At 36.6% G+C, this 26,775-nt stretch overlaps 1 protein-coding gene across 1 annotated transcript in view; it reads right to left on the bottom strand.

Moving 5' to 3' along the window:
- The window catches only part of RUNDC3B (RUN domain containing 3B), a 128,185-nt gene extending 101,703 nt beyond the window's left edge, over nucleotides 1-26,482 (bottom strand). The window contains exon 1 of the mRNA XM_036246939.1: nucleotides 26,340-26,482. Coding sequence (XP_036102832.1) covers nucleotides 26,340-26,482 — 143 coding nt within the window. The remainder of the gene's footprint in view (nucleotides 1-26,339) is intronic.
- Nucleotides 26,483-26,775: the final 293 nt, after the last annotated feature.

Raw genomic sequence — 26,775 nt, 5'->3', positions numbered from 1 at the left:
AGTAATATATACATGTATATGCACATAAAGTATACAGGAACGCAATGGATTTTTGTACATTGATTTGTATCCTACAACTTTACTACTTTTATTTATTGTTTCTAATAGCTTTATGGTGGAGTCTTCAGGTTTTTATATAAAGAATCATGTCATCTGCAAAAAGAGAATTTTACTTCTTCAGTCCCAATTTGGATACATTTTCTTTCTTTCTCTTGCCTAATTGCTCTGGTTAGGATTTCCAGCACTATGTTCAATAACAGTGGTGAATGTGGGCATCCTTGTCTTATTCCTGATCTTGGAGGAAAAGCTTTCAGGTTTTTACCACTGAGGATGATATTAGCTGCCGATTTGTCATATAAGGCCTTTATTATGTTGATATACGTGCCTTCTATACCCATTCTATTGAGTGTTTTAATCATAAATGGATGTTGTATCTGGTCAAATGCTTTTTGCATCTATTGATATGATCACATGATTTTTATAATTTATTTTGTTAATGTGGTGAATCACATTGATCAATTTGCATATGTTGCACCATACTTGTGCCCCTGGAATGAACCCCACTTGATCATGATGTATTATCTTTTTAATGTATTGTGTTCAATTTGCTAGTAGTTTGTTTAGGATTTTTACAACTATATTCATCAGAGACACTGGTCTGTAATTTTCTTATTTTGTGTTGTCCTTGCCAGGTTTAGGTATCAGAGTAATGTTGGAATCATAAAATGAGTTAGGAAATACTGACCCTTCTTCTATTTTTAAAAAGAGTTTTAGAAGAATAGATATTGATATTAGGTAGAGTTCACTAATGAAGCCATCTGGTCCTAGACTTTTACATTTTGGGGAGGATTCGATGACTGTTTCAATTTCCTTACTGTTAAGCAGTTTATTTTAATTTTCCAGTTCGTGATTCAGTCTAGAAAGTTTATATATTTCTAAGAACTTGTCCATTTCTTCTAGGTTATTGAATTTGGTAGTGCATAGCCTTCCATAGTATTCTTGTTAGCACACATTCCTATTCTTTTTAGAGTATCATCATTATATTTAACATCTAAGCATAGAAAAACACAGGCAGAAATTTTGAGTGCCCACAAGTAAATTGATTTTTTTAAGAAGCATAATTATAATGATCATTGTTTATCAACACCAGAAATGCTAAGAGGTTCTGTTTCTAGTTCTGTGGCTCACATGCAAACACATGCACACGTGTGCACACATACATGTTCACATGTACACAAACACACAAACTAGATATAGTTGACCTGTCATGGACACTCAAGGCAGCATAGTATAAGAAAAAAAGTATAGGTTTTGAAACCTGATATACTTTTGTTTGAATTATGGTTGTGTTAGCCTAAACTATAAAATAAATCTGATTTAAATAACAATTACTTTAGAATTTTCATGAGTAGTCATAAACACTTAAACTAATTTTTCTCCTCCAAAAGCATATTCTCTATGCATTATATAAATTAAATAAATGCATTTTCTTCACATGTTAGACACAGAGATATTTTGTGGTTTTATAATTTATTAAAAATGTAAACTGTATTTTAATGTTAATTGTGAGACTACATCTGAAAGATCATAGATTTGTCCTTATAATTGCAAAATTTAAGAGAAATATTAAAATTTCAAAATCAAATGTTACATTTTATTATTTGAGGGATATTTTTTATATAGTACTTTCCTCTTCTAAAGGCAATCATCATAACTGAATAAAATAGATGTCATTTTATTTAGCATAAACAAAAGGTGTGCATTACATACATTTCTTATCTTTTATGAAATATTTTCAAAACAGTATGCATTTTAGAAATTCTACCTACTTTTCTGAAATATTATTTTTTATAAAATAAAAAAGAAAGTAAAGTAGATTGCTTTGGGAACGTAAACATCAGAAAGATATTCATTAATTTAGTTCAGCCTTCACCCTTCTGTTTTTTAAATTCAAACACTGGGACAGATCAATTTTTCTTTTTCTGTTTCTACATTAAATTTCAATTAGAGTAACTCCATCCAAAAGAAGCAAATTCTACTGCTAAAGCTATTAGATGTGTAACTCTATCATTAGAGATTAGTCATTAAGGTAACCTTAAAAATAAGCGAGGATGCTTCTTTAATTCAACCTTCAACCTTATTTTGGAAATGTCCACAGCTATTACTCTACTATTCGGTAGTTAGAGAGAATTACCTCTTTGTTAAACATACCTACTATGTACTAGGTATGGGGATAGACTAGATTTTGAATAGTCTATGATTCCTGTTCTTAAGAGATTCACATTTTAGTATAAGACACAAAAGATAATTAGATTTCAGCATAACGAGTGCTTTATTTATTTACATAACCTATCCCAGAAAAGATTTGAGATTACTTATGGAGGCTTATAAAATACAACCAGTTGGCTATATAAACTAAAACTTGGACAGGAGATGAAAATTATGGGAACAGACTCTCACTTCTAAGTGGGATGGAGGAAATACTAATAGACTAGTTCTCCCACAAAGTACAACTAGAAAAACCTGGGAGTGGATAAGATTACAGAACTAATATGTTTTAAGTCTGCAGAACTGCTGAAACACTAAGAATTACAGAGGCTAAGGTGCCATGGAAAAGGGAACTTCAAAAAATAAGGTGACTGATACATTGTTTTTACTCAGGAAAATTCTGGGTAATTTTGAGTGCAGGCAGGGTCTGGCTCTGATAGAAGGCTGCTAGTAGGGACAGAAAAACCAAGAAAGCTTTTGAAGGAAAGTTGAGAAGGCCTCAAACACAGTATGACTTTCTCTTTACCAGGAGACTAAAATTCTAATCAGAAAGCCTCTGAAAAAGAGAATAAAGCCTTTGGTTTCAAAAAACAAAATAAAAGTTCAGGACTGCTTGAGAAAGGGTGCTGGAAATTACACCAAATTTAGGTTGAAGATTCTGGGGGGCCAGGACAAACTAAAAACTGACCAAGATTTACCAGAATTGAAAATGAGCCTGGATTCAGCACAATCCCTGACCAGATGAAGGTACTCAGCTATCATTCTATCTTTTAGAAGATAACGTTAGTACAGGAAAGCGAGCACTATCCTACACTATGAGCCATGGACACTAGTATTCTCTTGAGCATGTTTTTCTCTAATTGAGTGGTGCATTTCTTCCACACTGTGATCTCTTTCTGTTATATGTTATGTTCTGATGAATACTTCTGATATATAATGGTCGACAAAAGGGTAAGTATAATATTTCTGAAAGAATAACAAAAGTATGAAAGAAAAATGTAATACACATTCTAACATTCAATTAAAAATTCTAGACATATCAAAAGATAAAATTACATGACAGAAAGAGAGAGGAAGGAGAAAAACAGACAATAAAAATAGCTGTAAAGATGATCCAAATATTCTAAATCAATGATGAGAATGTTAAAATAACTATGATTAATATGTTCAGGAGACTAGAGAAAAAGATTAATATAGATAAAAAGATGGGTAATTTTATCAGAGGAATAGAGTCTATTAAAAAAATCGAATAGAAATTCTAAAACTCTGAAATTAAAAACTCATTTGATGGGTTAAATAGATGAGACAGAGCAGAAGACATGATTAATGAGCAGGAAGAGAAACCAATAGAAAATATACCAAATGAAGTATATAGGGAAAAAATAATAAAAAATATAGAAAAGAATATGAGTCAAGTAGGACCTGGTAAAGTTTAACATACATGTATTTGAAGTATGAAACAATAGTAGTCAAATTTTTTCTAAAAATGATGGAAGAGCAATAAAAAGAGTAAATATGTGCATAAATAAAAATGTTTGTTGTCTGAATATTAAATGCAAACTACAGTAATAAAATAATCTTGCAGCTCTAAAATATATGTAGATTTTAAAAGACTGTCTTAGAATAAGAGGGAATAAATGGTTTGAACATTACTGGAGAAGCAGTAAAAGTTAAATTTGTATTAGACTGTAGTAATCAAAGGTAGATGCCAAAACAACAGCAATCAAATATACAGGGGTGAGCAAAAGTGGGTTTATAGTTGTATGTGAAACACAGATTTTATTCTTGTATTATTTTTTAATCATTGGATTAGCTTCCATACAAACTGTAAACCTACTTTCACTCACCTCATATATATGAAAGAAAGAAAATATATGGCTAACAAGTTCAGTGAGAGAAACACAAGAACAATGAAATAAATGGAATAAAAAAGAAAGTGAGAAAAAAGTGAGCAAAAAATAAACAGTAAAATGGTAGCTATAATTCTAAATAACATTAAATATAAGTAGATTAAATACTCTAAATAAAAAACGAGATAAAATGCAAAATTTAATTCTCTATTGCCTACAAGAGACTTTAAAGAAGGAACCAGAAAGATTGAAATGAAGAACTGAAAAAGATACAAACATAACAAAAAGAAAGCTGTTTTAACTAATATATTAACAGCAGACAAAATAGAGTTTAAGACAATAATAGTATTAGAGATAAAGGACATTTCATGATGACCAAGGAATCAAACCACTAGGAAGAATTTACAATTCTAAATCTGTAAATACCTAGTACCAGAGCAACAAAATATTTACAGCAAATAATGACAGAATTAAAAGGAGAAACAGACAAATCTACATGTATAGATACACTTTAACACATCTCTCTCAATACCAGATAGACTAAGCATACAAAAAACTAGCAAGGATACAGAAGATACAAACAACACAATTAATATACCAGATCTAACTATTATATATAGATCACGCAATTAACAATGACAGAATAAAAAGATGAGAAAATGGAGGCAGAGTGAATAGAAGCTACACAGATGATCTCCCAGGGCCAAATGGGAATTACAACTAAAATAAAGACAAATCGTCAGAAAAAAAGCAACAGAAAAGCAATGGGACAGGACCATATAACCAGGGACACCAGTAGGATCTGCGGAGGTTGGAGAGGGTGGCAGGCTGGGAGCCCATAGAAAACAGTGATCTTAGCTGGGAGCAATGCCCTTGGGGATAAAAAGCTTGCTCCACAGCACAGAGGGCCGGAACAGAGCACTGGATTGGCTATAGCCACACACCTGGGGCTCCGGCAGAGGGAGGGCAGACTGGACTGAAACTCTGTGGGGACACCCAGGATTTGGAGGGCACTCAGAGTATTTGCTGAGTGACGGCTACAAAGGATAGTGGCCAGGTTGCTCCTTCACAGAGCTGTGGGGAAAAGCAGCAGCCTCTCACTAGGAGATTCAACCCCTTCCAGGTTAGGCACACAAATGCAAATTGAGGCTCCTTAACAACCACCATTTGTCCCACCCTCTGGAAATCCTCGTACACAGAACACCAGTGCTACATTCCAAGGCCCTAAGGAACAGACTAAATAGCCTCCAGACAAAAAGCTAGAGGATAACTGAACCTTTCCTGAGCCTGCAAATCTACCCAGGAAAGAAAGACTTGACAGTGGTGTTTAACGTAGGCCCACGCAGGACCATCCAAACCCTGTAGAGGGAGCCACAAATAGCAGAACACCAAATGCCACAGGGAAAATTTGGCAGGCTCCAAAACTCACTGAGATAGCCAAAATGGTGAAACAAAGAAACAAATCCCAAATGAACGAACAAGAGAACTCTATCAAAGATGATATAAATGAAATGCAATTAAGCAAATTATCAGAGGTAGAGTTCAGAACCATGATTTTGAGGAAGCTCAATGGCATGAGTAAGGACATCAACACCATGAGTAAAGATATAGAAACATTGAAAACCAACCAAGTGGAAATGAAGACTGACATAGCAGAAATAAAAAACACATTGGAACGACTAACCAGCAGAATAAAGGAAGCTGAGGATCAGATCAGTGAATTAGAAGACAGGATAGAAAAAAATCAACCAATCAGAAAACCAACCAAAAAAAAAACAATTAAAAAATAGGAAGATAGCTTAAGAGAACTGTGGGACAACTGGAAACATAATAACATTCGAATCACAGGAGTCCTCGAACAGGAAGAAAATGGGCAAGGGTTAGAGAATATATTTGAAGAAATAGTGACAGAAAACTTTCCTAACTTGGTGAATGAAGAAGGCATTCAAGTTCAAGGAGCACAGAGGGCCCCAAGTAAGAAGAACCCAAACAGGCCCACATCATAATTAAAATAGCAAAAATTAAAGACAAAGAGAGAATCCTAAAAGTAGCAAGAGATAAGAAACAGGTTACCTACAAAGAAACCCACGTAAGGCTCTCAGCTGACTTCTCAACAAAACACAACAGGCCAGAAGGGAATGGCATGAAGTAATCAAGGTCATGAAAAACAAGGATCTGAATCCAAGACTACTCTATCCAGCAAGGCTCATTCAAAATAGAAGGTCAAATAAAGAGCTTCCCAGACAAAAAAAAAGTCTAAGGAAATATGTTAGCAGCAAACCAGCACTGCAAGATATATTAAAAGGACTGCTGTAATTAGTATAAGAAATAGGAAGAAAAATAGAACACACTAAACAAAAATGGCAATAAATAAGTACATATCAATAATCACCTTACATGTGAATGGTATGAATGATCCTATAAGAAGACACAGAGTAGCTTACTGGATAAGAAAGCATGACTCATATATATGTTGTTTACAAGAAACCCACCTCACAACAAAAAACTCACATAGGTTGAAAGTGAAGGGATGGAAAAAAATCTTTCAAGCACACAGAAAGCAAAAAAAAAGCTGGGGTAGCAATACTCATATTTGTAAAGTAGATTTCAAAATGAAGGCCATAACTAGAGACAAAGAAGGCCACTACATAATATTGAAAGGATGTATCCAACAGAAAGATATAACCTTGGTAAACATATATGTACCCAATATAGGAGCGCGAAAATATATTAAAAATCTTCTGGAGGACTTCAAAGGAAAAATCAACAGCAATACAATCATAGCAGGGGACTTGAACACCCCGCTGACATCACTGGATATATCATCTAGACAAAAAATTAACAAGGAAACACAGACTCTAAATGAAGTGCTACATCAAATGGATTGAATAGATATCTATAGAGAATTACACCCCAAAACTGCAGTATTCACATTCTTCTCAAGTGCACATGGGACATTCTGAAAGACAGACCACATGTTAGGGCACAAACTAAATCTCTATACATTCAAGAAGATTGAAATCATATCAAGCATCTTCTCAGATCACAATGACATGCAACTAGAAATCAACTGCAACAAGAACATGCAAAAACATTTGAAAACATTGAGGCTAAATAGTATGTTACTGAGCAACGAATGGGTTACCATAGAGATCAAGGGGAAATAAAAAACTTCCTGGAAACCAATGAAAATGAACACACAACACCACAAAATCTTTGGGATGCAGCAAAAGCAGTTCTGAGAAGGAAGTTTATAGCACTACAAGCCCACCTCAAGAAACAAGAAAAATTTCTAATTGACTATCTAACCTCACAACTTAATTAACTAGAAAGCAAACAAAAAGAAAACCTAAGAGCAAATGGAAGGAAGGAAATAGTAAAGATCAGGGCAGAAATAAATGACATAGAGACCAAAAAAACAATTCAAAGGATCACTGAAACAAAGAGCTGGTTCTTTGAAAAGATAAACAAGATTGATGTACCCTTAGCTAGACTCACCAAGAAACAAAGAGAACCCAAATACACAAAATCAGAAATGAAAGAGGAGATGTAACAACTGACACCACAGAAATGCAAAAGATCATCGAAACATACTATGAACAATTATATGCCAACAAATTGGACAATCTACGCAAAATGGACAAATTTCTAGAAACACACAGTCTCCCAAAACTGAATCGGGAAGAGAGAGAAAACTTGAACAGACCAATAACAACTAAGGAAATTGAGGATGTAATCAAGACTCTCCCGGCAAACAAAATCCTAGGCCTGGACAGCTTCACGGGGGAGTTTTACCAAACATTCAAAGAAGAACTAATACCCATTCTCCTCAATCTATTTCAAAAAATTCAAGAAGAAGGAAGACTTCCAAACTCGTTTTATGAGGTCAGCATAATTCTAATTCTAAAAACAGAAGAAGACACTAAAAAGAAAGAAACCTATAGGCCAATATCTCCAATGAGCACAAATAACAAAATCCTGAACAAAACATTAGCAAATCAAATCTATAGCAATATATTAAAAAAATTATTCACCATGACCAAGTAGGATCATCCCAGAAATGCAAGACTGGTACAATATTCACAAATCAAAAAATGTAATACACCACATAAACAAAATAAAAGATAAACCATATGATCATATCAATAAACACTGGAAAAGCATTTGACAAAAGCCAGCACCCATTTCTGATAAAAATGCTCAGCAATGTACGAATAGAGCGATCATATCTCAACTTAATAAAGGCCACATATGAAAAACGTACAGCCAACATCATATTGGGTAAAAACAAAAACCATTTCCCTTAAGAACAGGAGCAAGACAGGAATGCCCACTTTACCACTCTTTTTAAATATAGTTTTGGAATTCTTAGCCACAGCAATTAGACATGAAAAAATAAATAAAATAAATCCAAATCGAATAGGAGGAAGTAAAACTGTCATTATTTGCAGATGACATGATATTATACATAGAAAACCCTAAAAACTCCATAAAAATATCTGTTTAATTTAATTAATGATTTTGATAAAGTAGCAAAATACAAAATTAACATCAAGAAATCAATAATGAACACACAGAAAGGGAAACTAAAAAGACAATCCCATTTAGTACTGCAGCAAAAAGAAAATTTAGATACCTAGGAATAAACTTAACCAAAGAAGTAAAGGACCTGTTTGCAGAAAGCTACAGGACATTGAGAAAAAAAAAAAAGAAGAAGAAGATATAGAAAAGTAGAAGCATATACCTTGTTCATGGATTGGAAGAATTAACATCATTAAAATGTTCCAAAGCAACTGAAATACCATTAAAATACCAACAACATATTTCATATGAAATACTCTGTACGTTTATATGGAACCAAAAATGACGCCAAATAGCCAAAGCAATCTTGAAAAAGAAGAACAAAGTAGGAGGAATCACAATAGCAGATATCAGGTTATACTAAAAAGCCATTATAATCAAAACAGCCTGGTCCTGGCACAAGAGCAGGCATATAGATCAATGGAACAGAACAGAGAATCCAGAAATCAACCCAAGACACTATGCTCAATTAATATTTGACAAAGGTGGCAAGAGCATAAAATGGAGTAAAGACAGCCTCTTTAAGACATGGTGTTGGGAAAAATGAAAAGCTTCATGCAAAAAAAAAAATGAAACTAGACCATCAACTTACACCATACAAGAGAATAAACTCAAAATGAATAAAAGACTTAAATGTGGCCTGGCCAGGGTGGCTCAGTGGTTGAGCGTTGACCCATGCACGAAGAGGTCGTCAGTTTGATTCCTGGTCAGGGCACATGCCCAGGCTGTGTGCCAAATCTCCAGTGGGGGGCATGCTGGAGGTGGCCAATCAATGTTCTCTCTCATTGATGTTCCTCTCTCTCCCTCTCCCTTCCTCTCTCTCTAGAAACCAATAAAGGAAAAAGAAAAAAAAAATTTTAAGACTTAAATGTGAATCATGAATCCATAAAAATCCTAAAGAAAATGTAGGCAACAAAATTTCAGACACCACATGCAGCACAATTTTTACCAATACAATGCCAAGGGCAAGAGAAACAAAGGAAAAATTAATACATGGGACTACATCTAACTAAAAAGCTTCTGCAAAGGAAAAGAAACAAGCATCAAAATGGAAAGGGAACCCACTATCTAGGAGAGCATAATTGCCAACAATACATCAGATAAGGGGTTAATTTCCAAAATATGAGGAGTACTCATACAACTCAACAAAAGGTAGACAAAGAATCCAATTAAAAAAATGAGCAGAGTACCCAAATAGACACCTCTCCAAACAATAAACACAAATGCCCGAGAGACATACAAAAAAATGATCAACGTTACTAATCATTAGAGAGATGTAAATTAAAATGACTAGGAGATATCACCTCACACCTTCCAGAATGGCTGCCATCAACAAATCATCATACAACAAGTGCTGGCGAGGGTGTGGACAAAAGAGGACTCTAGTACACTGCTGGTGGGAATGCAGACTGATGCAGCCACTATGGAAAACAGTATGGTGTTTCTTCAAAAAATTGAACTGCCATTTTGACCCAGTGATCCCACTCCTAGGACTATATCCTAAGAAACCTGAAACACCAATCATAAAGAATATACGTACCCCTATGTTCATAGCAGGATTATTTACAATTGCTAAAATCTGGAAACAGCCCAAGTGTCCATCAATAGATAAGTGGATAAAAAAGCCATGTTACATATACACAATGGAATACTATGCAGCTGTAAGAAAGAAAGATCTCTTATCCTTTGAAACAACATGGAGGGACATACAAAATATTATTCTAAGTGAAATATGCCAATCAGAGAAAGACAAATTATCACATGATCTCACCTACTTGTGGTATATAATGAACAAAATAAGCTGATGAACAAAACAGACCCAGAGACACAGAAGTAGGGTTCAGAGTGACAAACTTCAGAGGAGAGGAAGTGGGGAGGAAGAGATTAACCAAAGGACTTGTAGGCATATATGCATAACCAATGGACATAGACAACAATGCTGTGGGATTGGGGCAGGATCAGGAGGGGGATGTCAATGGGGGAAGAAGGAGAAATATCTGTAAAATAAATAAATAAATAAATAAATAAATAAATAAATAAATTAGAGTTGACATACATACAATATTATATTAGTTTCAGGTGTACAACATCCCAGTGACTTATTTATTTTATAGCTGGAAATTTGTATGTCTTATTCCCCTTCACCTTTTTCACTCATAAATGAAACGAGAGCATTCCTAGAAGAACTTGCTGAAACCGATAGAAGAAGCAGGAAGTCTGAATTGTGCAGTAAATTAAATTTGTTACTAAAAGACTTCCCACAAAGACACTTTGCAGTTCAGATTTCTTCCCTAGTGAATTCTTCTAAACGTTTAAGAAATAAGTAATATTAATCTTACACAAACTCTTCTACAGAACAGAATAACATTTCCCAACTTGTTTTATAAGGTCAGATAATCTTGATAACAAAACTAAACAAGGACACATAAGAACAATTACAGACCAATCTCTTCCATGAACAAATATTCAAAAATTCCAAACAGAATATTAACTCTTCAAATGCCAAAGTATGTAAAAAAGATAATACAGTACAACTGTTTTTTATTCCAGAGTAGTTTATCACTCAAAATTCAATCAATAAAATTCACTACATGCAGAAAAAAAGAGAGAGAAATAATTTTCTCATCTTGATAGACAGAAAAAAATATCTGAAAATGTAGTAGTCAGTATCTACTTATGATAAAAGTTCCTGGCAATCTAGAAACAGAAGAAAACTAAGAAGAATCTACTGCAAACATCCAACTTAATGGTAAAATTATTAATGGTTTCTGCAATACTGTTGTCCTAGCCAATGCAATAAGACAACAAAGAAAAAGAATAAAGTGTGAAAAAGGAAAAAAAAAAAAATGGGCAGGTGGACAATATCCCAGTGATAATATGACTGTGTAAGTAAAATGTTTTTAAAAACTGCAGAGAATCTGTTAGAATTAAAAAATAAATCTGGTGCCCTGGCCAGTTTGGCTCAGCCATTATATCCTTGGGTGAGGATTAACAAATAAATACATATATACATACATCTGCTAAAATTACTATATTACAAAACCAATATTTTAAAAGGTCAATTTTATTTCTATATATCCTCAAAAAAAAGAACATGAAAAATATTTTAAATAATGTTACAATAATATAAAAATATCAAATATGGAAAAATAAGTCTAAAACATGTATGATATCTATACATTAAGACTATAAAATTTTTTGAGAAAAACTGCGGAATAGTTAAATACATGAAGGGATATCTTATGTTCATGAATTGCATGTAATATTATAAAGATATTTTTCCCCAAATTTATAGATTCAATACAATCTTAATAAAAACTCTATTAGATTTTTAATGGAAACTGACAAGGTGACTAAAATTTACTTTGCAAAGGACAAGACGGCCAAGATTATCTTGAACAATAAAGCTAGAGAACTTACACTGGCAAAAATCAAGACATATTATATCGTTGTTATGCCAGCATGATATTGCCTCAAAGACAGACAAATAGACTAATGGAACAGAAGAGAGAGTCCAGAAGCAAACACACAAATGACCAGTCACCTGATTTATAACTGTGACAGTTGATGTAGTGAGGAAAACATGGTCTTTTAAATAAATGATACTAGAACTGATTTTCCTAAAGGAAATTATTAAATTTTGACCCATATACCTCACAGCATAAACAAAAGTAAACTACAGGTGACTTGTTAATATAAATGTTAAAAAAAAAAAAAAAAAAAGTAAAACAATAAAGCTTCTAAAAGAAAACAGGAGAGAATTTTCATTACTTTAGAGTAGGATGACTTCTTAAGCAGGTCACAATGAACACTAACCATGAAGGAAATTTACAGACTACTTTATAATTACAAACTTGGGTTCATCAAAACACAGTATACAGAGAATGAAAAATAAAGCCACCAAATAGGAGAAAATATCTGCACTACATATATCCAGTATAAGTCCTGCATACAGAATGTACAAAAACTACACATCAGACAAGTCAAAGACCTTAGTTGATAAATTGGCACTTCACAAAAGATCATCTCCAAATGGCCTCTAGACTTGGGCAAAGGTGCTTAACTTCATAAGACACAGGCAACTACACATTAAAAATCACCATGTTAGCCCAGCTGGTGTGGCTCAGTGGATTGAGCATTGCCCCATAGGCTGAGAGGTCCCACTTTAATTCCTGGTCAGGGCACATGCCCGGGTGACAGGCTCAATCCCCTGTAGAAGGTGTGCAGGAGGCAGCCAATCGATGTATCTCTGTCACATCGATGTTTCTATCTCTCTCTCCTTTCTTCTCTCTCTAAAAAAAAAAACAATAAAAACATTTAAAATACAATAAAATCCCGATGTGACACCCCAACAAGCACATCAGAATGGCTAAAATGAAAGAGAAAAATTTAAAGTATTAATGAGGATATAGAGCAACTGGAACTCACATATTGCTCACTGGTAGATAAATTGGTACAACCCCTTTGGAAAACTTTATCTCCTGAAACTCAGCATGCTACATGACCCAGGAATTCCACTCTTAGGTATATACCTGACAGAAATGTGTACATATATTTACCAAAATGCATACTTATGAATATTCAATTAGTAATAGTCAAAAAGTGAAAACAACTCAAATGACCATCAGGTAGACTGAATAAATTGTGGTATATTCATACAACGGAGTAACATACAGCAATGAAAATAAACTACAGTTACATGCAACAAACAGGATGAACCTCACAAACATAATGTTGAGCAAAATAAGCTAAATAGAAAAAGCTATATACTATAGTATTACATAAATTTAAAAAGAGGCAAAACTAAATCTTGGTGTTGAATGCCAGGAGAGTGATTACCCTTAACAGGAGTAGTAACTGAAAGAAGGCAAGAAAAAGGATTCTGGAGACTTGGGTGATATTCTTTTTTATTACTATTATTACATCCTCAGTACTTATTATCTTAATACTGGAAGTTCATACCTTTTGACCACCTTCACCCTTTTATCCATTCTGCCTCCCACCCCCACTTCTGGCAACCACTAATTTGTTCTGTTTCTATGAGTTTGATTTTTTTTTAGATTCCACATATAAGTGAGATCATACAGTATTTGTCTTTCTCTATCTGATTTATTTCACTTAGCATTACTACCTTGAAGGTGCAGATATCTTTTTGAGACAGTGATTTCCTTTCCTTTGGGTAAGGTTCTTTTTCATGTTACAATTTGTATCCACTTTGCAAAAACAATTCACTTATGCTACATGTACTTTTCTACATGCATAAGTCAATAAAAATTTATATGAAAAATGGGAGCAGAATATAGCTAGGAATAGGCTAAATACATTACTATGATGATCAATATCAGTTTTAGAGGTTGGCCAAAGATTCAACACTAAAATTTCTAACAGTTGTATGAGAAAAAGAGAAGTTGTCATTTATATATTCATTTGGGTTCAGTAGACATAAATAAATCAATTCCCTAGAGATACAATTCTTGGCATTAAAATAAGACAGATATTTCTCATATAAATCTTCACAAAAGAAGATGCTTTTTGAGATAATAAACAATGTTCCTGAGAAGACCCTCTGTGATTGCTTCTTCTGATGATCCTCAATATAAGTTGAAGGAATCTTACCAATGCACAACTAGGCGAAAGCAATTGGGGACAGGAGAATATGAAGCAATTAAGTCTATATACCCAGCTGCTTTCTGATTATTTGGACTGACCCAGACATATATTTTATAAGCCTGGAAGACTGAATATAAGAGTGGATAAGTTTCACATATTCTTCCTTGAATATCTTAGCTCTCAACTGAGCTGACATTTATCCATCAGCAGTGAAGTTAAGATAATACCTTCTAGAAAATGTGTGGGGGACAGCTATTCTCTGTTGTCAGTTGAATATACACCCAGTTTAGCTAGGGGAAGAGATAATGACCTTCTGTAAATGCTGAGAAGTCTACCTAGGATCAGTAGATGAAAAGATGATCATCCTACCTCCATTGTGAACACCTACTATTAGAACTCTAAGAATCCTTAGAAATACTGAGCCTGCTCCAAAGCAACATAACTAATGTTGATCAAAGTCTCAACCCAAAGTTCTACTACACAGAGCATGACAGAGCTTTAGCCAAAAATATAATTTGCCGTAGCCAAGGTATGAAGTCTTGAGAGGCATACTATGGCAAATAATAACAAGGAGTAAGTCAATGAATTTAAAGTTAAGTTATTTAAAGGATTATCACTAATAATATTCAGTAACATTTATATACCTGCATTTCACCCACCAACTTCAAACACAGAAACAGACTTTTTCTCTGATTATTCAGCAACCAGCATGTTAAGAAGTTCAGAATGCTAAAGTTTACTCACTTAACTCAGGCCTCTGGGTGCCTTTATTTTTTTTAACCCATGATAAATTTACTTATCTGCTTTCCTAGTTCACAACCTATCATAATGAGCAAGTCAGGATGGAAGCACAGGATGGAGCAAGCACAAAGAAAAGAACTGTTAGAAATAGGCAGAGTTGTAAGAAATAACAGCTAACTTGGTAAGAAGAGCAATGCAAAAGCAGATGAATTCCAAACACAATCTTTTGGGGTCATGTAGCAAAAATCTTTATGTACCTCAAGAATCTCCAAGGGCAGCCACTACATAGGACATATAGAAACATATCCAGAGTAAGGTCATCAACAAGGACTATATTATGCTACAAAAAGTCTTTTTAAAGAGGATGGAAAAATAGGTAATCCTTTTCTAAAAGCAATTCATCCAAAATGTTTAAGATATTATTGTTTACTGTGGCTTCAATTTGAACACTTACATTGGAAACTGCAGTTACACAGAAGACTGCACTATACAATAAATGCTGAGTAAAATACGACAATTGATGGGAGAATTTTAAGCTTAACTCAAACCTTATTACATGGAAAATATAAGCAACTCATTCTCTGGCTACACTGGAAAAATGGGGTGTTTCTGTTATTTGAAATAACATTCAAGTTATGAAATAATATCTTGGCCAATAGAAAACTAAGAACTTTGTACATTATTAAAAGAAGTTTATTTTTAAAATCATCATTTGTCTTTACTCTGCTTTGCTCATCACACTATCTCCTAAAATCGCTCATTACTCCTCTAGCCACAAGACAGGAAAATGATGCTTTAGTGTGGGGTTTTCTCTTAAAGTATTAAGAGTTTAACAAATTTTATTTTGGGGGGAGGAAAAATGGCGGCGGAGTGAACGGAAGCTACACAGACCGTCTCCCAGAACCAGACTGGAATTACAACTATAACACAGGCAAATTGATGGGAAAAAGCAACAGAAAAACAGCCTGCGAGGACCATATAACGAGGGACACTGACTCCATCCCGGTAGGCTTGCGAAGGCGCGAGACAGGGGCTGGGAGCCCATGGTCGGCAGCTCCGCAGCGGCCTCAGCTGGGAGCAGCGCCCTCGGGTTACACTCCCAGGCGGCCCCACAGCGCAGAGCCGGGACAGAGGCTGAAACAGCCACAGCCACTCACCTTGGGCTCCAGCAGAGGGAGGGTAGACGGGACTGGAACTGTGTCGGGACACTCGGGATCTGGAGGGCGCTCAGAGCTTTGGCTGAGTACAGCCACGCAGGACGGCGGCCATATTGCTCCTTCCCAGGGTTCTGGGGAGAGGCAGCAGCCCCTCCCTCGGAGATCCAACCCCACCCTTTGCCATTGAAGTGCTAATTGAGGCTCATTAACAACCAGTATCTGCCCCACACTTGTGAAAGCCCCTTGTGCCCAGCACATAAGGGAGTTTTTCAGTCAACTGACAACCCAAAACTCATCAAGTAACCTTGACTGATAGCCTCCAGGCAAAAAGCTAGAGGATAACAGTACCTTTCCTGGGCTAGCAACTTTAACCAGGAAAGTAAGACTTGCCAGTGGTGTTTAACGTGGTCCTCCCTTGCTTGTGTAAACATAGGAGAGAGAGCCACAAACAGAAGAACACCAACACCCACAGGGAAAACCTGACAGGCTCCAAAGACCACAGTGATAGCCAAAATGGTGAAACACAGAAACAGAAGCCAAATGAAAGAGCAAGAGACCTCCACCAAAGATTACATCAATGTGGAGCAATTAGGCATGTTAACAGAGCTAGAATTCCGAGCCATGATCTTGAGGAAGCTGAACAGCATGAGTAAGGACATAGAGACACTGAAAATAAGCCAATTGGAAATTCAAAACCATCAAGAAGAGATAAAAAATGACATATCAGAAATGAAAAACACATTGGAAGGTTTAAAAAGCAGAGTAGAGGAAGCTGAGGACCAGATCAGTGAATTAGAAGACAGGGTAGAAAAAATCAACCAATCAGAAAAACAAAAGAAAAAAACGATTAAAAAACAGGAAGACAGCTTAAGAGAACTGTGGGACAACTGGAAACGTAATAATATTCGCATCATAGGAGTCCCCGAAGAAGAAGAAAATGAGCAAGGGATAGAAAATATATTCAAAAAAATAGTGACAGAAAACTTCCCGAATTTGGTGAAGGAAGAAGGCATTCAAGTTCAAGAGGCACAGAGAGTCCCAAGTAAGAAGAACCCAAACAGGCCCACACCAAGACACATAGTAATCAAAATGCCACAAATTAAAGACAAAGAGAGAATCCTAAAAGCAGCAAGAGATAAGCACCAGGTGACCTACAAAGGAAACCCCATAAGGCTCTCAGCTGACTTCTCACAAGAAACACTACAGGCCAGAAGGGAATGGCATGAAGTAATCAAAGTCATGAAAACCAAGAATCTGAATCCAAGACTACTCTACCCAGCAAGGCTATCATTCAAAATAGAAGGTCAAATAAGGAGCTTCCCAGACAAAAAAAAGCTAAGGGAATACATTAGCACCAAACCAGCACTGCAAGAAATGTTAAAAGGACTGCTGTAATTAGCAGTAGAAATAGGAAGAAAAATAGAACCACACTAAACAAAAATGGCAATAAATAAGTACATATCAATAATCACCTTAAATGTAAATGGACTGAATGCTCCCATAAAAAGACACAGAGTAGCTGATTGAATAAGAAAGCATGACTCATCTATATGTTGCTTGCAAGAGACCCACCTCACAACAAAAAACTCACATAGGTTGAAAGTGAAGGGATGAAAAAAAATTTTCCAAGCAAAAAAAAGCTGGGGTAGCAATACTCATATCTGATAAAATAGATTTCAAAATGAAGACCATAACTAGAGACAAAGACGGCCACTACATAATATTGAAAGGATCTATCCAACAGGAAGATATAACCTTGATAAACATATATGCACCCAATATAGGACCATCAAAATATATTGAAAATCTTCTGGAGGACTTCCAAGGAGAAATCGACAACAATACAATCATAGCAGGGGACTTCAACACCCCGTTGACAGCACTGGATAGATCCTCTAGGCAAAAAATTAGCAAGAAACCAGAGACTCTAAATGAAGCACTAGACCAATTGGATTTAATAGATATCTACAGAGAATTACACCCCAAAACTACAGAATATACATTCTTCCCAAGTGCACATGGGACATTCTCAAAGATAGACCACATGATAGGACACAAACTAAATCTCTACAAGTTCAAGAAGATTGAAATCATATCAAGCATCTTCTCAGATCACAATGGCATGAAACTAGAAATCAATAGCCCCAAGAACATGCAAAGACATTTCAACACATGGAGGCTAAATAGCATGTTATTAAACAGTGAATGGGTCACCGAAGAGATCAAGGAAGAAATTAAAAACTTCCTGGAAACCAATGAAAATGAACACACAACAACACAAAATCTATGGGATGCAGCGAAAGCAGTTATGAGAGGGAAGTTCATAGCACTACAGGCCTACCTCAAAAAACAAGAACAATTTCTAATTGACTGTCTAACCTCACTTAAAGAATTAGAAAGCAAACAAAAAGAAAACCCCAGAGCAAGTAGAAGGAAGGAAATAGTAAAGATCAGAGCAGAAATAAATGACATAGAGACCAAAAAAACAATTCAAAGAATCAATGAAACAAAGAGCTGGTTTTTCGAAAAGATAAACAAGATTGATGGACCCTTAGCTAGACTCACCAAGAAACAAAGAGAGAACTCAAATACACAAAATCAGAAATGAAAGAGGAGAAGTAACAACAAACACCACGGAAATACAAGAGATTGTTAACAACTACTATGAACAGCTATATGGCAACAAATTCGACAATCAAAGTGAAATGGACAAATTTCTAGAAACACACAGTCTCCCAAACTGGACCGGGAAGAGATAGAAAACTTGAACAGACCAATAACAACTAAGGAAATTGAAGAGGTACTCAAGACTCTCCCAGCAAACAAAAGCCCAGGCCCAGATGGCTTCACGGGGGAGTTTTACCGAACATTCAAAAAAGAACTAACACCCATTCTCCTCAAACTATTTCAAAAAATTCAAGAAGAAGGAAGACTTCCAAACACATTCTATGAGGCCAGCATAATTCTAATTCCAAAACCAGAAAAAGACACTACGAAGAAAGAAAACTACAGGCCAATATCCCTGATGAACATAGACGCCAAAATCCTGAACAAAATATTAGCAAATCGGATCCAGAAATACATCAAAAAAATTATTCACCATGACCAAGTGGAATTCATTCCAGGGATGCAAGACTGGTACAATATTCGCAAATCAATAAATGTGATACACCACATAAGCAAAATGAAGAATAAAAACCACACGATCATATCAATAGATGCAGAAAAAGCATTCGACAAAATCCAGCATCCATCTCTGATAAAAACACTCAGCAATGTGGGAATAGAGGGGTCATATCTCAACATAATAAAGGCCGTATATGAAAGACCTACAGCCAACATCATACTCAATGGACAGAAACTAAAAACATTTCCATTAAGAACAGGAACAAGACAGGGATGTCCACTTTCGCCACTCTTATTTAACATTGTACTGGAAGTCTTAGCCACAGCAATCAGACAGGAAGAAAAAATAAAAGGGATCCAAATTGGAAAGGAGGAAGTGAAACTGTCATTATTTGCAGATGACATGATATTATACGTAGAAAACCCTAAAGACTCCATCAAAAGTCTACTAGACTTAATAAATGAATTTGGCAAAGTAGCAGGATACAAAATTAACGTCAAGAAATCGACGGCATTCTTGTACACCAATGATGAACTCACAGAAAGAGAAACTGAAAAAACAATCCCATTTACCATCGCGCCAAAAAAATTAAGATACCTAGGAATAAACTTAACCAAAGAAGTAAAGGACCTATTTGAAGAAAACTACAGGTCATTGAAAAAAGAAATAGAGGAAGATATAAAAAAGTGGAAGCACATACCCTGTTCATGATTGGAAGAATTAATATCATTAAAATGTCCATACTACCCAAAGCAATCTATAGATTCAATGCAATCCCCATCAAAATACCAACAACATATTTCATAGAACTAGAACAAATACTTCAAAAGTTCATATGGAACCAAAAAAGACCCCGAATAGCCACAGCAATCTTGAAAAAGAAGGACAAAGTAGGTGGGATCACAATACCAGATATCAGGTTATACTACAAAGCGACTGTAACCAAAACAGCCTGGTACTGGCACAAGAACAGGCATATAGACCAGTGGAACAGAACTGAAAACCCAGAAATGGACCCAAGAGAATACACTCAATTAATATTTGACAAAGGTGGCAAGAGCATACAGTGGAGTAAAGACAGCCTCTTTAATAAATGGTGTTGGAAAAATTGGACAGCTACATGAAAAAAAATGAAACTAGACCATCAACTTACACCATACACAAAAATAAACTCAAAATGGATAAAAGACTTAAATGTGACCTGTGAAACCATAAAAATTCTAGAAGAAAATGTAGGCAACAAAATTTCAGACATCATACAGAGCAGCATTTTCACTGATATATCACCTAAGGCAACAGAAACAAAGGAAAAAATGTACACATGGGACTACATCAAACTAAAAAGCTTCTGCACAGCAAAAGAAACAATCATCAAAATGGAAAGGCAACCCACTGTATGGGAAAACATCATTGCCAATGATGTATCAGATAAGGGGTTAATTTCCAATACATATCGAGTGCTCATACAACTCAACAAAAGGAAGACAAAGAATCCAATTAAAAAATGGGCAGAGGAGCTGAATAGACACCTCTCCAAACAGGACATATAAATGGCTAAGAGACATATGAAGAAATGTTCAACATCACTAATCATCAGAGAGATGCAAATTAAAACAACAATGAGGTATCACCTCACACCTGTCAGAATGGCCGCCATCAACAAATCATCAAACAACAAGTGTTGGCGAGGGTGTGGAGAAAAGGGGACTCTAATACACTGCTGGTGGGAATGCAGACTGGTGCAGCCACTATGGAAAACAATATGGTGTTACCTCAAAAAATTAAAAATTGAACTTCCATTTGACCCAGTGATCCCACTTCTAGGAATATATCCTAAGAAGCCTGAAACACCAATCAGGAAGAATATATGTACCCCCATGTTCATGGCAGCACTATTTACAATAGCTAAGATCTGGAAACAGCCCAAGTGTCCATCAGTAAACGAATGGATAAAAAAGCTGTGGTACATATACACAATGGAGTACTATGCAGCGGTAAGAAAAAAAGATCTCTTGTCCTTTGAGACGACATGGAGGGACCTGGAAAGTATTATCTTAAGTGAAATAAGCCAAGCAGAAAAAGACAAATACCACATGATCTCACTTATATACGGAATATAATGAACATAACAGTGTGAGGAATACAATAGACCCAGAAACATGGAAGTAGGGCACAGACTGACATCCCTCAGAAGAGGGGGTGGGGGGGTGGGAAGAGATAAACCACAGAACTTATATGCATGTATGCATGACCAATGGACATGGGCAACTAAGTCAGGGACGTGGCAGGGGTGGGATGGGGAGGGGGGTGCCAATGGGGTAAAAAAGGTAAAATATCTGTAACAAAAAAATAAATAAAAAATTAAAGAAAAAAAAATATCTAGGAATGGAAAAAAACAACAACAAATTTTATTTTTAAATCTGTTTATGCACATATACTTTTTAATACTTTCCTCATAAAACAATATTAAATCATAGAGAATTTAGATTTTTATTCTCTCTGTCAAAAGAGCCAAAAGCAAAGGAATATGTAAGCTTTTCAATAACTTATGGAGCTTAAAAATAACAGAAATGAATAATTCATGATTTTCTATGGATGAAGAATGAAGGCTTAAACTAATGCCTAAGGAGCTTTAACAATTTAATTTTTCAAAGTTCTAAACAGTAGAGAATATGCAGGGAAAATACTAGGTGGCATACAGAACCAAAGTTAGCCTATGAATATTTTAGAATTCAGTGTGGATTATTTAGATGCCTCAAATAATCTATTTTCTCTTCACCACAATCTGTGAAAAATATAATAAAACTGTACTTATTTGCTGAGATAAGTATCACCCAAGTATTTTTAGTCTACAATATATAAATTTTCACTTAAAAAAACCTCATGAAATAATTACATACACAATCACAATGAACCAAAATTCAACCCAATTCAATTCCATCCAATTCCACTACCCTACCTAACCAAATAACCCAATTCCAAAGTTCAAAATATAGCAATATTGCTTCCCCTCCCCTTTCCTATATACCAGCAATGAACAAGTGGAATTTGAAATGAAAAACACATGCCATTTACATTAGTGTCTCCCAAAATGAAATACTCTAGGTATAGCTCACTTGATGGGGGTGCTGTAGTGGCTGGGCCTCTGGACAGCAGGACCCACAGCCCTCACGCCAGCCCCCCAGCTTCTGCCCCCACAACCCAGGGCCCACCTGCCTCTCATGGTTCTAACCACCAGACCCTGCTCACACCTTGGAGGTCCTCCTGGCCCACGGTGTCCCCAGCAGCACCTGGGGGTAACAGGCTGCAGCCACTTCAAGTGGTCCTTCACTAGCCACAAAAATCAGACAAGAAATAAAAGGCATCCAAGTTGGAAAGGAAGGAGTAAAATGCATTATTTGCATATCCCATGACACTACTAGAGTGAACCCTAAAGTTTCACCAAAATACTATTAGAACTATCAATCAATGGTTATTGGTACCAGTTCATCACCAACAGGAATCCCCAATTTGGAGTGCAGTGAAGAAGAAAACTTTGTTCAGTGCAAACAGCTCAAATGTGATACAACAGGTCTGTGAGAACAGCTTGGCTGTGGAACAGCTCTATGATGAGGCTCTGGAGCAAAGAAGCCCTGGAGTGAGGTCCCTTCCCAGCTAGACAGCTCTGCTCCAGTCGGGTCTACTCCAGGAAAGTCAGTGTTTCAGCTCCAGCCCCAGGAGGGGAAACACAGTCCTCAGTCCTTGGTAGAAAGGGAAAGGAGGCTCTAGTAATATTGTTCTTATATAAGATGTTTTTAAACCTAAAAAACTATGTGGTTATATAGTAGAGGTTTAAACTTAAATTGAGAGTATGCCTAAATTGTTTAAGGAATAAGGAGAAGCATTTACTGTGTAAGTATTAATAGATACTAGAATGATAGTGTGGGTGAAGGGGGTTGTTTTATTTTGCATTAGTTTTGTAAACTGTTCAATGTTTCCAGAACATCATTAGAGAATTACAAAATGAATGCTTTTGTTTACAGACAAAAAATGCACATGCCTCATCTATCTACCATTAAACATATGTCTACCATTACCTTGCTCATTTAGAAAAATTCAAAACCAAGTATGAACACATTTTGCTAGAAGACTATTTATTATCAGTTTTAGGGCTGTCATTGAAGGTTAGCAATGATCTATTCCAAGGTTATTTTAGAGATGAGAAAACTGGAAAATGGGGAAGGTTGCATGGCTTGTTAAAGGATATAAAATTATTTAAAGAAAAGTAAACTTAGAATTCAATTGTATTTCCACTAAACCAACTTCCCAATGTAAATATCAAACCACCTCTGATTTGATATATAAAAATTAAAAAATAAACTCATGCGCCCTGGCCGGTTTGGCTCAGCGGTTAGAGTGCCCACCTGCGGTCCGGAGAAACCCGGGCTCGGTTCCCGCTAAGGGCATGTACCTTGGTTGCAGTTTGTCCCCGGCCCTGGTTGGTCCTGCGGGTGGCAGCCACTCGATGTGTCCTTTCACATCGATGTTTCTCTCTCTCTCTCTTCCTCTCTCTCCCTCCCACTCTGTCTGTACAAAAAATGGAAAAATGTCCTCGGGTGAGGATAAAATAAATAAATAAATAAATAAACTCATGCCCTGGCCAGTTTTTCTCAGTGGTTAGAGCGCCAGCCCCTGGACCAGAGAGTCCCAAGTTCAGTTCCCACTAAGGGCACATACCTTGGTTGCAGTTTGTCCCCAGTCCTGGTTGAGGTCGTGTGGATGGCAACCACTCGATGGGTCTCTTTCACATCAATGTTTCTCTCTCTCTTCCTCCCACTCTCCCTCCCGCTCTACCTTAAGATAAATGCAAAAATGTCCTCGGGTGAGGATAAAAAATAAATAAAATAAACTCACTATGGGAGACAGATGAGATACTCAGAGTTTGGTAACTCTGAAAGGCAGAGAAAAGCGATAGAAACGCATAAATATTGATTTGTTCATTTTGCTGAATTTCAAGTGGGGCTACTTAAAACAGCCAAATGGCCTACAGTGACTTTTCCCAAAAAGTAAAAGCCTTTTAGACAAAGTCTATCAAAACAGATATCATTACCAGACATGGATGATAATTTATATACACCATCAACTGTCTGGACATAAAGAACAGCCTTAGTAATAATATTCACATATATAAATACAAAGGATGAAACCTAAGCCAGATATTAAAATTTATTTTAGCTACAATACTAAAATTATGTGTAAATTGTAACTAAAGTCAGCAACTATATTCATTTCATAGTAGAAAATAATGAAAATAAAAATACAGCTAGTCCAGAAAACTGTCCACACAAATCAGTGAGAACTGACTGAAATTTCTTAAACATAATTCAAAATGTAATTTAAATAAGATTGACATACAAGTCCCTTTCTTCTAAACTGCCTCTGAAGAGGGAGCAAATGAACATTAAGTGACCTAAAACCAGTCATGACAAAAATGGAGAAGCAAAAGGAATAGTACCAACCACTGAATTTATTCATTCAATAAATATTTACTGAATGTCAGATGCTGTAGTAGGAAGAATTTTTTTTAAAAGATTCAGCAAAAAACAGACAAGGTTGCTGCCCTGTGAAGTTTAACTCTGGTGAAGCTTTTACAAAGTACATTACCCCAAGAAACACTGCGTATGTTGCAGCCTGCTTGAGACCATCCTCTTTTTAAAAAAACTAATGATTTTTAATATCGATAAAATAAAGATAAGAAAATTGTTCTATTTACCTGACTCAAAAAATATTTTCCTAAGTGAAAAAAAAATTTAATACAGCCTATCATCTTCAAAAGGTTGCATACTAGACAGCACAAATGGTAAATAAAAAAGATTACATATAACTTTTCTACTTACAACCTCAGTGACATAATGGTCAGTGAGGCAGGTCTTTCTGCAATTACATTGGTAATAGTCCTAGTTAAAAAACAAAAAGTCACTTAAAGTTATTGAATATACATCCTGGTATAAATATCTGTATTATGCTTAAGATGCATAAAGAAAAAAAAATACAGATATAAACTGCAAAGGAGGAAAAGGTTTCATCATGCTTTGATTCTTAGAGGATTATCAATGGCTGATGCTGAGGAGTTTGACTGAACAAAGTACAGTAAATTTAAAACAACTTAATTGTTCAAGGAAATTCCTAAGAAATGGATGCCTAGGACTTCAAATTTTTATAATACTCAGAAATAAGAAAACATATACCAGCATATTAAAAATCAGTTATTATAGACAATAATTATTCCTTTTATAGATAATAATTCCATTTATAGATAGTAATTATTCCTTTTATGTTTCTATATTTTGTAAAGGAATACTACATTTATAATTGGAAAACATTTAAGGAAAGGCGGACCTTGGAATAAACCACTGAACCATAGACTAGGTATCCTCCACAGTCCCACACTTGATAACTGCAGATGATAAACAGCATTAGCATGCAATTTAAAGTGGAGAGGACACACACACACACACACACACACACACACGCTGGCTTGTAGTAGGCACTCAATATCTGCGGCATAAAAAGACTGAATATATGTGTAAACAAGCCAAAAGAAAAATAATGCACACTGATTTTGAGGCAACACAGTCAACAATCATCACAGTAACGACGACTTTACCAAAAGCTGGCTGACGGATACACACGCACTAAATGAGAGCTCTTCCCCTTGCCCTCCTCTTACTCTTGACTCTAGGTTGTACATTCAAAACACATCCTTCTCCAGCCCCGCCCCAAGCCATACCCTCGGCTGCCTCCAGCACTGGAACTGACTGAAAGTCCGGGGCCTCAGCAGTGCCCAGACCCCCGCCCCTCTGGGGACGCTCGGGCCCGCGGACACACCCGGCGCGGCAGAGGCTGGGGCGCAGCGCTACAGCCGGGTGTCTCGTGACCCCAAGGGGCTCTCGCGCTCGCCCAAAGCCCTCTGCCAGCGGCGCCGACGGCCCCCTCCCTTCACCCCGAGAGACCGGTCCGCCGTACCTGCACACGGTGATCAGGTTCCTCCTCTCCACTGCAGCATTGCGGGCGCTCAGGCTCTTCTTGCTGCCGCCGCCGCCGCCGCCGCCCCCGCCGCGGCTCCCGCTCAGGCCCCCGCTCAGGCCCGCCAGGCTCCGGGAAGCCATGGCAGACTGACCCCCGCGCCCCTTTTGTCTCGTGCGACCCCGCCCGCCCTACCCCCACACCTGTACGCGACGTGGGGTTGCAGGGACGGAGAAAGGATGTGGAAGACCGCGGGGGACTCGCACCTGGGACTGACGAGTGGAGCTTCGCACCCGAGCTAAACACACACACACACTCACGCTCACACACGCACGCACCACCCCCTCGCCCTCGCGCGCGCCGCCGACCGCCTGCTTCGCGTGCTGCTCGGATTCGGGAGCTCCGCTACTTCCCGCGGGACCTCGGCTGCCGGCGC

Source organism: Molossus molossus, unplaced genomic scaffold, assembly GCF_014108415.1.
Source record: "Molossus molossus isolate mMolMol1 unplaced genomic scaffold, mMolMol1.p scaffold_m16_p_7, whole genome shotgun sequence".
Classification (NCBI taxonomy): domain Eukaryota; kingdom Metazoa; phylum Chordata; class Mammalia; order Chiroptera; family Molossidae; genus Molossus; species Molossus molossus.
This window is presented reverse-complemented; position numbering and strand designations above follow the sequence as displayed.